Raw genomic sequence first — 14,434 nt, 5'->3', positions numbered from 1 at the left:
CAGCAATTTGTAGCAGACAGACAGTTACTCAAACACGAAAGTGTTTTATATATACTAGTACTTTTACCTGTTCGAGCTCGGAATGGATTTGTGATAAATATATTAAGAATATTTCGATCAATATTTAATTATATAAATTATAACATTAAAATATTATAAAGCGTAATTGAAGATATGGTTTGAATCGATTATGTTTTTTGATATTATCTTTGTTTGAATTCGAGCAAATAATTGATGAATTAATAGCTAATGTGTAGATGTACGCATGCGGTGCTGAAACTTTGGAGATTTTACATACAGTTTATTATCGAAATGGTCCCTTGACTATTGTGGAATTACAAATTTGATCCTCGACAATTTTTCATGCCCAATTAAATCCTCGACTTTGAAAATATTAACCGTTCTTCCATTTATTTTGCCGTTAAACATCCATTAACTCGGGATCAAATTATAAATTTTGCTATAGTCAATTGACCATTTCAGTCTTCACATACAATACACCATTTTTGAATTTGATCACAAGTTCTCACATGGGCATGAATTCATGATTCTCAATCATATAATGTATAAAGTGACATAGATAAAGAATTTTAATGTCAGTTCAATCATATTAAAGGGCGTGTTTGGTTCGCATAAGGGAATCAGAATTGGAATGAGAATCAAATACTTGGTAATGGTAATGAGTTTTGGTGAGAGTATTTTGCATGCTTGGTAGTAGGGTGGAATTAGAATAATTACTAATATCGATATTTGGTTATGCCCTATAATGGGAATAAATATTTTTAAAATAAAAAAATAAAAAAATAAAAACAATTGATCATAATATAATGACATTCACAACACCAATATGAACAAAATAAATCAAAACAAAAATCTAATAACAATAATCCAAACTTAAAAATCATATTACCAATAAGATTGAATGATACTCGTTTTTAATTAGGGAATGAGGTTTTTAATTGAAAAGATAATCAAATCACATAGTTATATTTTAAGAAGATGTCAACTAAACACTAACTATGATTTTGATTTCATTCATAATGTATAAACTTATGAACCAAACACACCCTAACATTAACATGTTTATCCATTGATTGAATTTTTCTGCTTCTTAAATTTCTCTTTTAGGAGCATTAGTCGTATCAAATTGCAGCAAATATGAAATGAGAAAAATAAACAAAAAGGGCTAAGAAAACTAGGTAAAGCCGTTTGAAAAATTCAATTAAATATTTGTTTGACACAGCAAATACAACTCTATGAATAATTAATTAATACCAATAAATAAACATGCATAATATTGCCAAAATTATTAGTCTTTTTTTTTTGAATGCTACTAGCTCTATTACATTGTAGTATCTGTTCATATACTTTCTCAACCTACTGAAACAGAAAGAGCTAATAACGCCTCCACTGAGGCTTGAACTCACAACCTTCCAAATGGAAGTCCAACCCGGGTACCATTGGACCACATAGTCCTGGTCAAACATGCATAATATTGCCAAAATTATTAGTCTTAATCTCAAAATTTTTACAACTTGGAAATAGTGGTTAACACGGTTCAAGCTATGATCTACATCCAAACAGTCAATTCTATCCCTGGTCAATCATTATTGTATGGATCATGGTCTATACAAATTGTGTAGACCATATTTTATATAGTGTAAAATAATATACATTTAGTACAAAAATAATGTACATTATATTTCGAAGATGTACATTATTTTTGTACTGAATGTACATTATATTCTATAATGTACATTCAGTACATAGATAATGTACATTTAGTATATTAAAAATGTATTTTTTTGTTATGGTCCACACAATAATTTGCCATCATGGACCTGGTCTACCTTGCATTGTAGACTTTAGTCTAAAATAACATTTAGATTATGTGTTTGCAGTTAACATATTTTGTACCTTTAGTTAACAATTTATGTACATGTAGTTTTCATTTTATGTGTATGTAGTTAACATGTTATGTTTCTTCAATTTATCAAGCATATTATGCGTCTGTTGTTAACATATCTGTACCTTCCGTTAACAGTATATATATGTATTTGTAATTTCCATTTTAAGTGCCTGTAGTAAACATGTTATGTTTCTTCAATTTATCAAACATATTATATGTCTGCAGTTAACATATTTGTACCTTCAGTTAATAGTTTATGTGTCGGCAATTACTATTTTATGTGTCTGAAGTTAACATCTTATGTGCATTTAATTTATTTACAGACACATAAACGATTAACTGCATGTAAATAATATATCAAACTGTAAACACATAATTTTTTTAAACAGGGTCCACAATACAAGATAGACTCTGATTCATGGTATAACAATTATTGCCTGCATGGAGGTTAGAGCCAAAGAAGTTTGGTCCGCGAGCTTCGTGGGTCGGCTTACCAAATTTCTAACCCGCCATGAAACATGTTTAATTAATAGAGCGAACCGTCCCGTATTGACACCCCTGCACGTACCAAAAACTTTTAATTTAAGTGTATGTTTGATTTAAACCAAACCAAGTGTATGTTTGATTTAAACCAAACCACCGTCATCACCGCGGCTCCGAAACTCGAAAGACGTTGAAATTAATCCTTTCAAAGCAATTTTTCATGTGAACTATAAAAAAGTACATTTTAATATACTGAAAGTACATTATTTGTATAATGTATTGAATGTACATTATACAAAATAATGTATTTTTTGTACATTATACAAAATAATGTATTTTTAGTACTCAAATAATGTACTTTCCCTGAATACAAGGTATATTTTAAATGAGTTAATTCCAGCAGAGGTCCCTTGTCTTTGGTGACAATTCCAAATTTAGTCCCAGACTATCGTTTTTGTCATTTAACATCCCAGACTATTATTTTTTGGACACTTTTAGTCCTTCTCATGACTTTTCCAATTTTTAGTAAGGGTATTTTTGTCTGTTCATATTTTTCTTTTGTTATTTTTCCGATTTTAACCTGTTTAATTGGTTTAGGACTTTACTAAAACCGGTTGAAAAATATGGTTACTAAAAATTAGAGGTTACGTAAAGTTCTATACCAATTAAACCGATTGAAACCGGAAAAAATAACCAAATAAAAATATAAAAAGACAAAAATACTCTTACTAAAAATAGGAAAAGTCATGAGAATGACTAAAAGTGTCCAAAAAATAATAGTCTAGGATGTTAAATGGCAAAAATGATAGTCTTATGACTAAATTTAAAATTGCCACAAAAAAGTACTAAAAGTATATTAACTCATTTTTAATATACTAAAAGTACATCATTTATATACTAAATGTACATTATTTGATAATATACAAAATAATATACTCACTTATGGAGTTATGGAAATAATGGCACGTGCAGATCGTGGTTTTTCAACGTGTTTGTCAAATCCAAAGGGAGAGAGGATCAAACGACAAGTTGGTGAGTATGAAAATTGAAAAGGAAAAAAACTACTACTACTACGGCGTTGGACTGCGCAAATAGTGGCTAGCTACAACCCTTGACCAATTACTTTTTTCAATTTCCTTTTCCTACTTCAAGACTTTTATCTTCAATTTTTTTTTTTTTAATTCCATTTAATTTGTATTTGTCAATAATATTAAATTGACTCTTATATTATTAGGATTATTAGGATCCCGAGACTAATCTCGCTTATTTTATTTTATTTTTTGTTAGTTTTATCCTTATGTTTTACAAGTCTACATAATTTAACCAAATATAATAATTATTATTTTCTACTTATTATCATCATATATTATCTTGTTAACCACCTGTGAACATAATTAAAAAAAAAAAATGAAACGATAAAAAATTTCAGCTCTTATGCCTGTTTTTTACACCTTGCAAATTAAAGCTAAAAGTTTTTTATTTTTTTAATCATATTTATAGGTGACATGTTAAAATGGTTGCATTGAAGGATCATTAAAAAGGTTATTTGGATGGATTATGAATGTAGTAACAAAATGATCAAATTGGCCAAAATATTTAAAATATAGGGTTGAAATTGACTCAAAAAATGGGGACAAAATTGATCACTTAATAATAACGCTAAATTTATATTTTAGCCTTTTAATTACATCTTTAGGCAATTGTTATACCATGGACCAGGCTTCACCTTGCAAGGTAGACCTTGGTCCTAAATTGTATAAATATTTGTTATAGGGTCATGGGTCCTGGGAGTCCATTTTTATTACGGGGGGGTGAATAATGAAGCAAGGAGCAAAATATTAAAGGATGTGTTACTCTAGAGTATCAAACCTACAACCTTCATAAGGCAACACACACCCCAACCCATTTAGCCACTACTTATTTTGTGTATTAGAGGGTAGAAAGCTCTAGTAATACATGAGAAATGCATTGAAATCAAAGTAGTGGGGGACATGTGTGGCAAAAAATGAAGACTAGTCAATGTCGTACATTTGTCAACCAGGCCCGGTCCTATCATTCTTTAGGCCCGGGGCATAACAACAAAAATGGGCCCTATACGAAATTAATATATACTTTTATAATTAAAATTTGAATTAAATAAGGAAGCAATACTAATGTCAAATAACTTAAATAAGATTCACAAGTTTTTAACAATTTTACATACATGAAAACAATTATAGATGCATTTCTAAATCCACAATAATCAATCACCGCATCAGTATTTTCATAAATAAATAATATAGTTTATAAAAATGAATAAGTAATTTAAAACCAAATGAGCTTATAGACAATCACATTATTATTATAATAAATAATAAAGTAATTATTAATAAAACTTTATATTAAAAAAAAAACTTACAAATAAGATCATAGCATAAAATCTTAATTATTGGGAACAATAAATCAAAACACTCAAACGGGATAAAAGATATTCATAATAAAATATGAAACATAATTAATTGGATAAAATAGTTCGAATAAAAACATGTAATAAATCACACATTTTATATATTGATATCATATTTATAAATACTCTTTTTTATTTAGATCACTTTTAAGTTTTTCTAGATTAATTTGAATACGATGACGCACAATAAAACTTCTAACCTACATTGATTAGATAATTCATACAAAAATTAAATTATCTTTTAAAATATTTTTCATAACTAAATCACAAAATATATTACATATACATAACTCATTATAAAGTTCACAAAACAACAAATATTCTAAATATAAGTAGTAAATTACTCGAATAGAAATAGATTCAAAATTTGATATGTATTACAAATTAATCTATATTATAAATCCCACTATAATTATAGAAAGGTAAGAAAATCACAAAGTTAATTACAAATTAAATTTAGAAAAATACAAATTAGAAATAAAAATAAATAAATTGTAGGAAAATAATATATAAGGGGATTTGATCCATTGAGCATGAGCATTGAAATTACAAGTCTTACCAACTCAAATCTTTAATTCAAATACTAAATATATAGTAGAGGGCGAAATTTTTATGTAAAACTACACATGGGGATTCGATCCCTTGACCATGCGGATTAAAATACTAAGCTTTACCAACTCAACCAACTCAGAAACCATTACCATAAATGTATACTAAATAATTATATGACATTTCTAATAGTATATATTAGGGTAATAGTGTAGGGTAGGGGCCCCTTCCAAGCATGGGGCCCTGGGCAAAGGCCCAGCCTGCCCTTGCCCAGGGCCGGGCCTGTTGTCAACCATCCGGAAGATACTCTACACTATATAAGGCACCCTTAATTCATCCGGAGACATCTTCACTTAAACCATTATATATCCTTCCTGGTCCATTGGCTTGTGGTCCTAACTCCGAAGTTGAGTATTAGGGTTTGGTTCCTAGTAGCTACAATATCATTATTAATTATTTCTAATCCACTATTTGGGCTATAGCTTGCATCATTTATTTATTAGTTGGGCCGCTGTTTTGGACTAGTATCTCGGATATCATTATTAATTCTGTAATAATACTACTATTTTCATACCCGATTTTATAGTGGACTCAGTCACGACAAAATCATCAATTTGTTTTTGGTATAGTATTAATCAAACTAGGTAATACACCGCTATTACATTTGATGAGACATTTAAATATTTCTGATTTAATTTCCTGATTTTTGCCTTTGGTCAAGAAATTAAAGAACATGATATTTATGAGAAGTAATTTGCTATTGGTCATGAACTTTAGGCATCATATATACTTCGTACAACATGATAGTCCTTGATGTGGTTGATTGATACTAATTCTAGGGATCACATTGTTTTCTTTTCATTTCTTTTGTAACTTTTCAACTAATTATAATTTGGAAGTGTAAAATTATAAGCCAAATTTATTGAGATATGTAGTACTTTTCATATATTTAAATAAATGAGAACGAGATATTGAATATACTGACCATCTAATACTCTTTCCATTGTCTGAAATTTGTCCTTCATTTCAACCACAAACTAAATTAAGGATCATGATTGTTTTTTATTCCAAAAACATTGAAACAAAAATGATTTAAGAAAAATAATGACAAAAAATTAAAGTACATTATTTAAGGGTAACGAACAAAATAAAAGAAAAGGAAAACCTATGACTTAGGAGTTGGTTCCCAAGCAGTGATACAAGATCCTTAAAAAAGTAGTTTGAGAATGGAGATTTATTAGTTCAATGATCAATTCTATATATGGTTGCTGCCATGTACATACATGTGTGTGACTTAAAGTAGAGTAAATTACCCATTTCAATATTCTCAATATCCTTTAGACTTTTGCTAGATTCTTGGCAAATTAAGGTAAGATGTGGTGTAGCCACAAATATTTTAATCAAAAGGTCAATGCTTTCCCTTTCACACCAAATTAAATTATTATTTAATCTAACTGGGATTTGGTTACACTTATATATATATATATATATATATATATATATATATATATATATATATATATATATAATAAAATTCTCTCTCTCTTTGTGTCCATTTATTAAATATTTTTTGTACAAATGACTTTTTTAATCCTTTTAACAATTAACAACAACCAAATTATAAAAATCCAAATAAATAGTGATCGTGATTAGTTAAAACGCTAATGATTTTTCAAACAAAACAAACTTTTCCAATGGTCTATGAGTATGGATGTTTTGCATAAAGAGATTTTCGCTAAGTTATAAACGTTGCACTTATTATTAAAATGACCTTATTTATATATCTTTATAATATACTAATTACCACACGAGCAATGTCTGTAGGTTTTATTCTCTCTCCCTGAGAACTAGGGTTTTCTCTCGTCCCCCCCTGAGATCTAGGGTTCTGTCGGTTTTCTTGCGTATGATCGGGCGATCATCGGCGATTTGGCTATGGATGTGCGTGAAATCATTGCATCTACTGCGGAGATACGTCTGGAAGATGAAGAACAAGGTGTGCGTTTTGACGCGAGGGATATGGTGTCGCGATGCAACTGTCGGAACGTCGCACATGGACGTTGGTTGGCCGGTTCCTTACGGACCGAAACATGAAAGTGGAGATGATGAAGCGAGTCATGGCCTCGGCATGGCGGCCACTCATGGGAATTGAGATAACGGACGTTACCCCGAACTTATATCTCTTTACATTCTTTGATGAGGCAGACATGCGCCGGGTGTTGGAGGAGGGTCCTTGGGCGTTTGAGAACGCGACGTTTCTTTGCCAGGTTTTGAATGATGGGGAAGATCCAACGCAAGTAGTGTTGAACACTGTGGACTTTTGGCTGCAGGTTTATGATATTCCATTGGGATACCGGACTGTCAAGGTGCTTGAGCGGATTGGGGATTTCGCAGGGGTGTTTTTACGTTATGATGAACGTAATTTTGAGAGACTGTGGACCTCGTTCTACCGGGTACGTATAACACATGATGTATCTGTCCCTTTGAAACGTCGTATGAAGATGATCATGCGGGATGGGACGTGGGTCTGGATAAATTTCAAGTACGAGCATTTGCATATGTTCTGCTTTTTTTGTGGTGTAATGGGGCATACTGATAAATTCTGTTTAGCTGCTCGTCGTTCGTTATTGACACCGGATCAGTATCTGTTTGGTGCGGCTATGAGAGCGGGTGGTAATAATCTGGCCAAGATATTGGGTGATAAGTGGTTTAAGATAGGGCAGGAGAGAAGGAAAGAAATCGGGTTTGGTGTTGGTGGCTACGGACACAATGTTGCGGTAGCAGGTGGGCCGGCTATATCCGGAACAAGGGGTCGGGTGGCGGTGGGTAGAGCTGCGGGGGAGGGTGGTGACGGTCAGTTGGGGTTGGCGAGGGAGAAAGGGGTAGTTGGGGAGGAAGAGGGAGTAAGGGTGGATCCAAAGAGACGTAGAATGGATGGGGAGATTGGTGGTGGAGTGGAAGTAGGGGTGGACATTGAGCCGGAAAGCTTATGTTTGGCGGATTCTGAGAATAGGGGTGGTAGGGGGCACCGGGTGAGGGAGGGAGTGGTGATGGAGGAGGATATAGCAATGACGGATGTTCAAAAAAACTTGCAGATGGCGGGTGCTGCAATGCAGACCCACCCGACCCAATGAGTACTTTGAGCTAGAACTGCCGTGGCTTGGGTAATCCACAGACAGTTCGGGAAATTGAGGACATAGTGTCCCGCAAGAAAGCCGATTTTGTATTTCTGATGGAAACTAAGGTTAACCGAGATCATGCAGAGCGCCTTCGGATTAAGCTTGGTTTCGAAGGCCTTTTTAATGTGGATAACACTGGATTGAGTGGAGGACTGGCATTGTTATGGAGAACGAATGATACTGCAAGAATAATTGGTTATTCTAATAATCACATAGATGTTGAGGTGAGTTTGCCAGGTTTTGATAAGTGGAGGATGACTGGTTTCTATGGCTTCCCGAAGCGTCTGCAGAGAAGGGAGTCGTGGGACCTTATTCGGTCATTGGCAAGTAGATCGGATCTGCCATGGGTAATCATTGGAGATTTTAATGATATCTTATATCAGTATGAGAAACGAGGAGGAAATCCCCATCCAGACAGCTTGCTACGGGGCTTTGGAGAAACTATTGAGGAGTGTGGTTTGACACAATTACCAATGTCTGGATATCCCTATACTTGGGAGAAGGGAAAAAGGCACGCCAAACTGGATAGAGGAACGATTGGATAAGGTTTTGGCTACTCAAACCTGGAGAGAGTTGGTGGCTGATGCAAATGTGCAGAATATATTAACCCGGAAATCAGATCATTCTTTCCTTTTCCTTGGAATTCTCAATCTTCGGGGAAGGAGGGGTGTTCTGAGAAGGGGTTTTCGTTTTGAGATGGCATGGCTACATGATGAGGGGTGTAGGGAAGTGGTGGAAAAATCCTGGGGCGAAGGAAGAAGTAGGGGGTTGCAGGAGTGTGTCACTCTATGTGGTGATCGGTTAACACGTTGGGGTGGAGACCGATTCCATAAATTTGGTGAGAAAATATTGAACTTGCGTAAGGAACAGTTGCGCCTCAGGGGGTGTACGGATCCGGTTTCCCTACGCGAGTTTCGGAGACTAGATGAATGTTTGGCTCGTATTGAATTACAGGAGGATACGTACTGGAGACAGAGGGCCAAACAGCATTGGCTCAAGGATGCAGATGCAAACACCAGGTTTTGCCACAGGTATGCTTCTCATCGAAAGAAAAAGAATGCTATTACTAAAGTTATGAATAATTATGGGGATGGATTGAGGGGGATGCCATAAGGAATGTAATCCTGGATTATTATCGTGGTATTTTTAACTCGAATTCTCCTACTGTTAATGATGATTTCTTTGGGAGTATACAATCACGTGTAACAGGCACACAGAATGAGAGTTTATTGCGCCCATTTGAAGAGAGTGAGGTTAAATCCGCATTGTTTTCAATGTATCCTGATAAAGCACCAGGCCCGGATGGTATGAACCCTGGGTTTTATCAGCACTTTTGGGATGTAGTGGGTACTGATGTTTCTTCTTATATTTTGAATTGTCTGAATACTTGCTCAATGCCTGATAAATTGAATGAAACAAACATTATTTTGATCCCCAAGAAGAAAACCCCGGAAATGGTTTCTGATTATAGGCCAATTGCTTTGAGTAATGTCGTTTACAAAGTTATGGCGAAGATGATTACAGCCAGGATGAAACCACTAATGGAGAATATTATATCTGAGTCCCAGAGTGTATTTATATCTGGAAGGCTAATTACAGAAAATATCTTGATAGCTGCGGAAGTTGGCCATTATTTGAACAGGAAGCAATGTGGACTAACAGGTTGGGGGCTTTAAAGCTGGATATGGCTAAGGCTTACGACCGTATGGAATGGTCTTTTTTGCAAAGGATGCTAAGAGCACTGGGATTTGATGAAAGATGGATAGAGTTATTGATGATGTGTGTAACCACTGTGTCTTACAGTGTACTGGTAAATGGTTCAAGGACTGATCAAATAACCCTGACTCGTGGTTTAAGGCAAGGTGATCCCCTGTCACCTTATTTGTTCATTATTTGTGCTGAAGGGCTTTCAATATTATTAAAACAGGCACAGGCAAAGGGAGAGATACATGGCTGTAGAGTGGCTAGAGGAGCTCCCTCCATTACCCACTTATTCTTTGCTGATGATAGTCTGTTTTTTTTCAAAGCAAATATTCAAGAGGCGGGTGTGGTTAAACGTTGTTTGTCGGAATATGAAAAGATGTCTGGCCAGGCAGTTAACTATCACAAATCGAATATTTGTTATAGTAAAAATACACGAGGTGAAATAAGGGAGGAGATTGCCGATATATTGGGAGTTGTGCAGGCGCAGAATTTTGGAAAGTATTTGGGGCTTCCATCATTTGTGGGCAGGAATAGAAAAGTGGCGTTCTCTTATATTGAAGATAAGATAAGGCAGAGGATTAACTCGTGGAATAAGAAACTTTTGTCACAGGCAGGAAAAGAAGTTTTATTGAAAAGTGTGGCTCAATCTATGCCTACCTTTTCGATGAGTGTTTTTCTACTCCCTACGACTCTGTGCACTGCCATTGAGCGAACCATGAATCGATACTGGTGGAGATTGAGAGATGACCAGGGTATTCATTGAAAAGCTTGGGATAAACTGTGTATCCCAAAAGAATATGGAGGATTGGGATTCAAAGAGTTGCGAGCCTTTAACCTTGCAATGTTGGGCAAGCAAGCGTGGCGCTTTCTGACACAGCCACAATCATTGGTTTCAAGAGTTTATAAAGCCAGGTACTATCCCACTAATTCTTTCTATGAAGCATGCTTGGGAAATAACCCAAGTTTTTGTTGGCGAAGTATTATGGCGGCACAAGATTTGATTTGTGGAGGGGTTAGGCGCAGGATTGGGGATGGCAAATCAACTTTGATTTGGGACCATCCATGGTTGCAAGATGTGAGTCAGCCGAAAATATTAACAGAAAAACCACCCCAATTGGCACAGGCAAAGGTGATGGGACTGATGGATCAACATACAGGAACCTGGGATCAGGATATTCTAACTGATATTTTTGACCCTGAGGATGTAGAGCGAATTTTAAAAATACCTGTGTCACCAGATTATGAGGATTTGTGGTATTGGTATGGGGATCCAAAAGGAGAATATTCGGTTAAAAGTGGCTATAGAACAATAGTAGGTAACTACACCCAAGCGGTTGGGACCTTTGATAAATGGAAAATATTATGGAAGCTTAAAGCCCCCCAAAGTGGAAAACATTTTTGTGGAGAGCTCTAAATGATATTTTGCCCACTGCAAAGAACCTACTTATAAAGAGAGTTGATATTGATCCAACATGTGCCATGTGTGGGATTGAGCATGAAGATATTGTGCATTCTTTGATCACATGTGATTATTCAACAAACATTTGGACACAATCCCACCTTCCAATCCCCAATAGTGTCACAAATATTTTCAGTGATTGGTTTAATGATTTGATGAATATTTTAGATAATGATGGAATTATTTATGCAGTGGCACTCTTATATTATATTTGGCGTGCAAGGAATGGGGCTGTATGGGATGCGACCTTGCCCAGACCTCGGAAGATAATTGCAATGGCATCATCAGCTGTGAACGCTTGGAAAGTAGCCCATCCCGGTCTGCGTCCGCCGGCCACCTCCGCGGCATCAAACAGCCGGACTGCTCCCGTGGTGGACACCCACACTGCTACGGCGGTCCCTTTGGCAACAACCAATACTATTGCTGTGCCGACTACACCACAGTTGCCAATGCCGAACATGGTACACCAAGCTACGCAAAACATGAGGGATCAATGTTACTTCGATGCGGCGTACGACCCCCAGATAAACAAAGCAGCGATGGGAGCCATTATTCTAAATTGGCAAGGACATTATGTTTCGGCTATGACTGCCCCTATGATAGACTGTTTTTCGCCCCTAATGGCGGAGGCCTTTGCATGCAAGGAAGTTTTGTCGTGGCTAAGAAGTCGCGAAATAAAGTCTATCGAGCTCTTCACGGATTGTTTGGTGCTTCAACAATATTTATCATCTATGACACACTCGTCAAGATCGTACTTGGGTTATGCCATTGATAGTTGCAGGACTAGTATATTATCTTTTGATTATTGTTTACTTCATTATGTTCCTAGACTAGATAATTATTTAGCTCATACTCTAGCATCTACTGCAATTACTCAGTCAACTAGTATGTACTCGGACTATGATCCACCAGCATCTATTTCATAAATGCCGTACAGGCTCCTTTCAAAAAAAATTACCACACGAGCATTGTGCGAAGAGTCACTACAAGAAAAATGCACATAGACAACACTAGAAAGACAACAGTTTTTAAGAAAAGTGTTGTCTTTTGTATAAAAGACAACAGTTTGGTCCAAAACCGTTGTCTTTGATGCAACCCTTTTTTCAAAGACAACGGTTTTTACTTAACCGTTGTTATAAGTGTGTTGTCTTTGTGCATTTTGTGAAAAGACAACACCACAACGACAACGGTTTTTTAAAACTGTTGTCTATGTGCGTTTTTTTTTTTTTTTTAAAAAGACAACGGTTTTTTTAACCGTTGTCATTGGTGTGTTGTCTTTAAGCGCATTAGAATACACAACAGTAGAAAGACAACGGTTATTTAAAACCGTTGTCTTTGTGCGCTCTTTTTTTAAAAAAGACAACGGTTTTATTTAACCGTTGTCATTGGTGTGTTGTCTTTAAGCGCACTAGAATACACAACACTACAAAGACAACGGTTTTTTAAAACCGTTGTCTTTGCGCATTATTATTTTTTAAAAGACAACGGTTTTATTTAACCGTTGTCATTTATGTGTTGTCTTTAATAGCACTTGAATACACAACACTACAACGACAATGGTTTTATATAACCGTTGTCGTTGCACGTTCTTTATTTGTTTAAGACAACGGTTTTATTTAACCGTTGTCTTTGATATGTTGTCTTTAAGCGTATTTGAATACACAACATTACAAAGACAACGGTTATAAAAACCGTTGTCTTTGCGCATCGTTATTTAACAGTTGTATAAATTAAAATAAAAACAAGGATGTTAATAACAAGAGTCGAACCTTTGACCTCAAAATTAACAAATAAGGTCTAACCAACTAAGTAACACAAACTCTTATGATTAAATGTGCAACATTTGGTATATAACTGGGTTGCTTCTGTGTTGTTTGTGAAAACCAAAACAACAATTTTAGAAAATAGTTGAAGGATCCCCTAGGAAGAAAAGAACTCAAGACCTCTAACATAATAAACTAAACTAAACCCACCAAGCCACACCAACACTTATATACTCAAGTGCAACATCTATGATATAACCAAATTGCTTATGTGTTGTCTTTAAGAACCAAGACAATGATTGTATAAAATAGATTAAGGATGCCACCACAAAGGATAAAACCCAAGACCTTTAACATAACAAACAAAATTAAATCCACCAAACCACACTAACTCTTATATACTAAATTGTTACACCTTATGTTTTAGCTATTATATCCTGAGTGTTAACAAGAATAAAAATGTAATTAAAATTTTTTGTCCAAATATATTGCATAAAAATTTAACAAAGAAAGAATATAATTCAAAAGTTAATTTAATAATTATATTTTCGTTCATATTTAAATATAAAATTATTCACCAAAATTTCAAAGTCAATTCATTAAAGTTTTATTTTCAATTATATTACAATTAAGACCAATCTATGAATTCAAAAAAAAAAATAAAAAAAATATCAAGTATAAAAAACAATAGATTATATCTATAACATTTTTGATATTTGTTATAGACCTAACTTTTTTAGGCTCTTATTAGTATAGTAGATAGTAGGTATAAAAATATATATCTTCTTCTTCTTCATATATATATATATATATATATATATATATATATATATATATATATATATATATATATCTTCATTCTTTTTAACTTTTTTTTTTTGTTTCCCTCCCAAACAAAAAAAAAAAAAAAGAAATTCACACGCCTACAATTAGCGGAAAAAATTC

At 34.4% G+C, this 14,434-nt stretch overlaps 1 protein-coding gene across 1 annotated transcript; it reads left to right on the top strand.

Moving 5' to 3' along the window:
- The first annotated feature begins 11,249 nt into the window (after nt 1-11,249).
- Nucleotides 11,250-12,652, top strand: LOC109191858. Its single transcript, XM_019342532.1, has 2 exons — nt 11,250-11,583; nt 11,919-12,652. Exons 1-2 carry the CDS (start codon nt 11,250-11,252, stop codon nt 12,650-12,652), a joined length of 1,068 nt encoding a protein of 355 aa, XP_019198077.1.
- The last annotated feature ends 1,782 nt before the right edge of the window (nt 12,653-14,434 follow it).

Source organism: Ipomoea nil, unplaced genomic scaffold (assembly GCF_001879475.1).
Source record: "Ipomoea nil cultivar Tokyo-kokei standard unplaced genomic scaffold, Asagao_1.1 scaffold1721, whole genome shotgun sequence".
In the NCBI taxonomy this organism is placed as follows: domain Eukaryota; kingdom Viridiplantae; phylum Streptophyta; class Magnoliopsida; order Solanales; family Convolvulaceae; genus Ipomoea; species Ipomoea nil.
The sequence above is the reverse complement of the archived record's forward strand: the minus strand, read 5'-3'. Positions and strand labels throughout refer to the sequence as shown.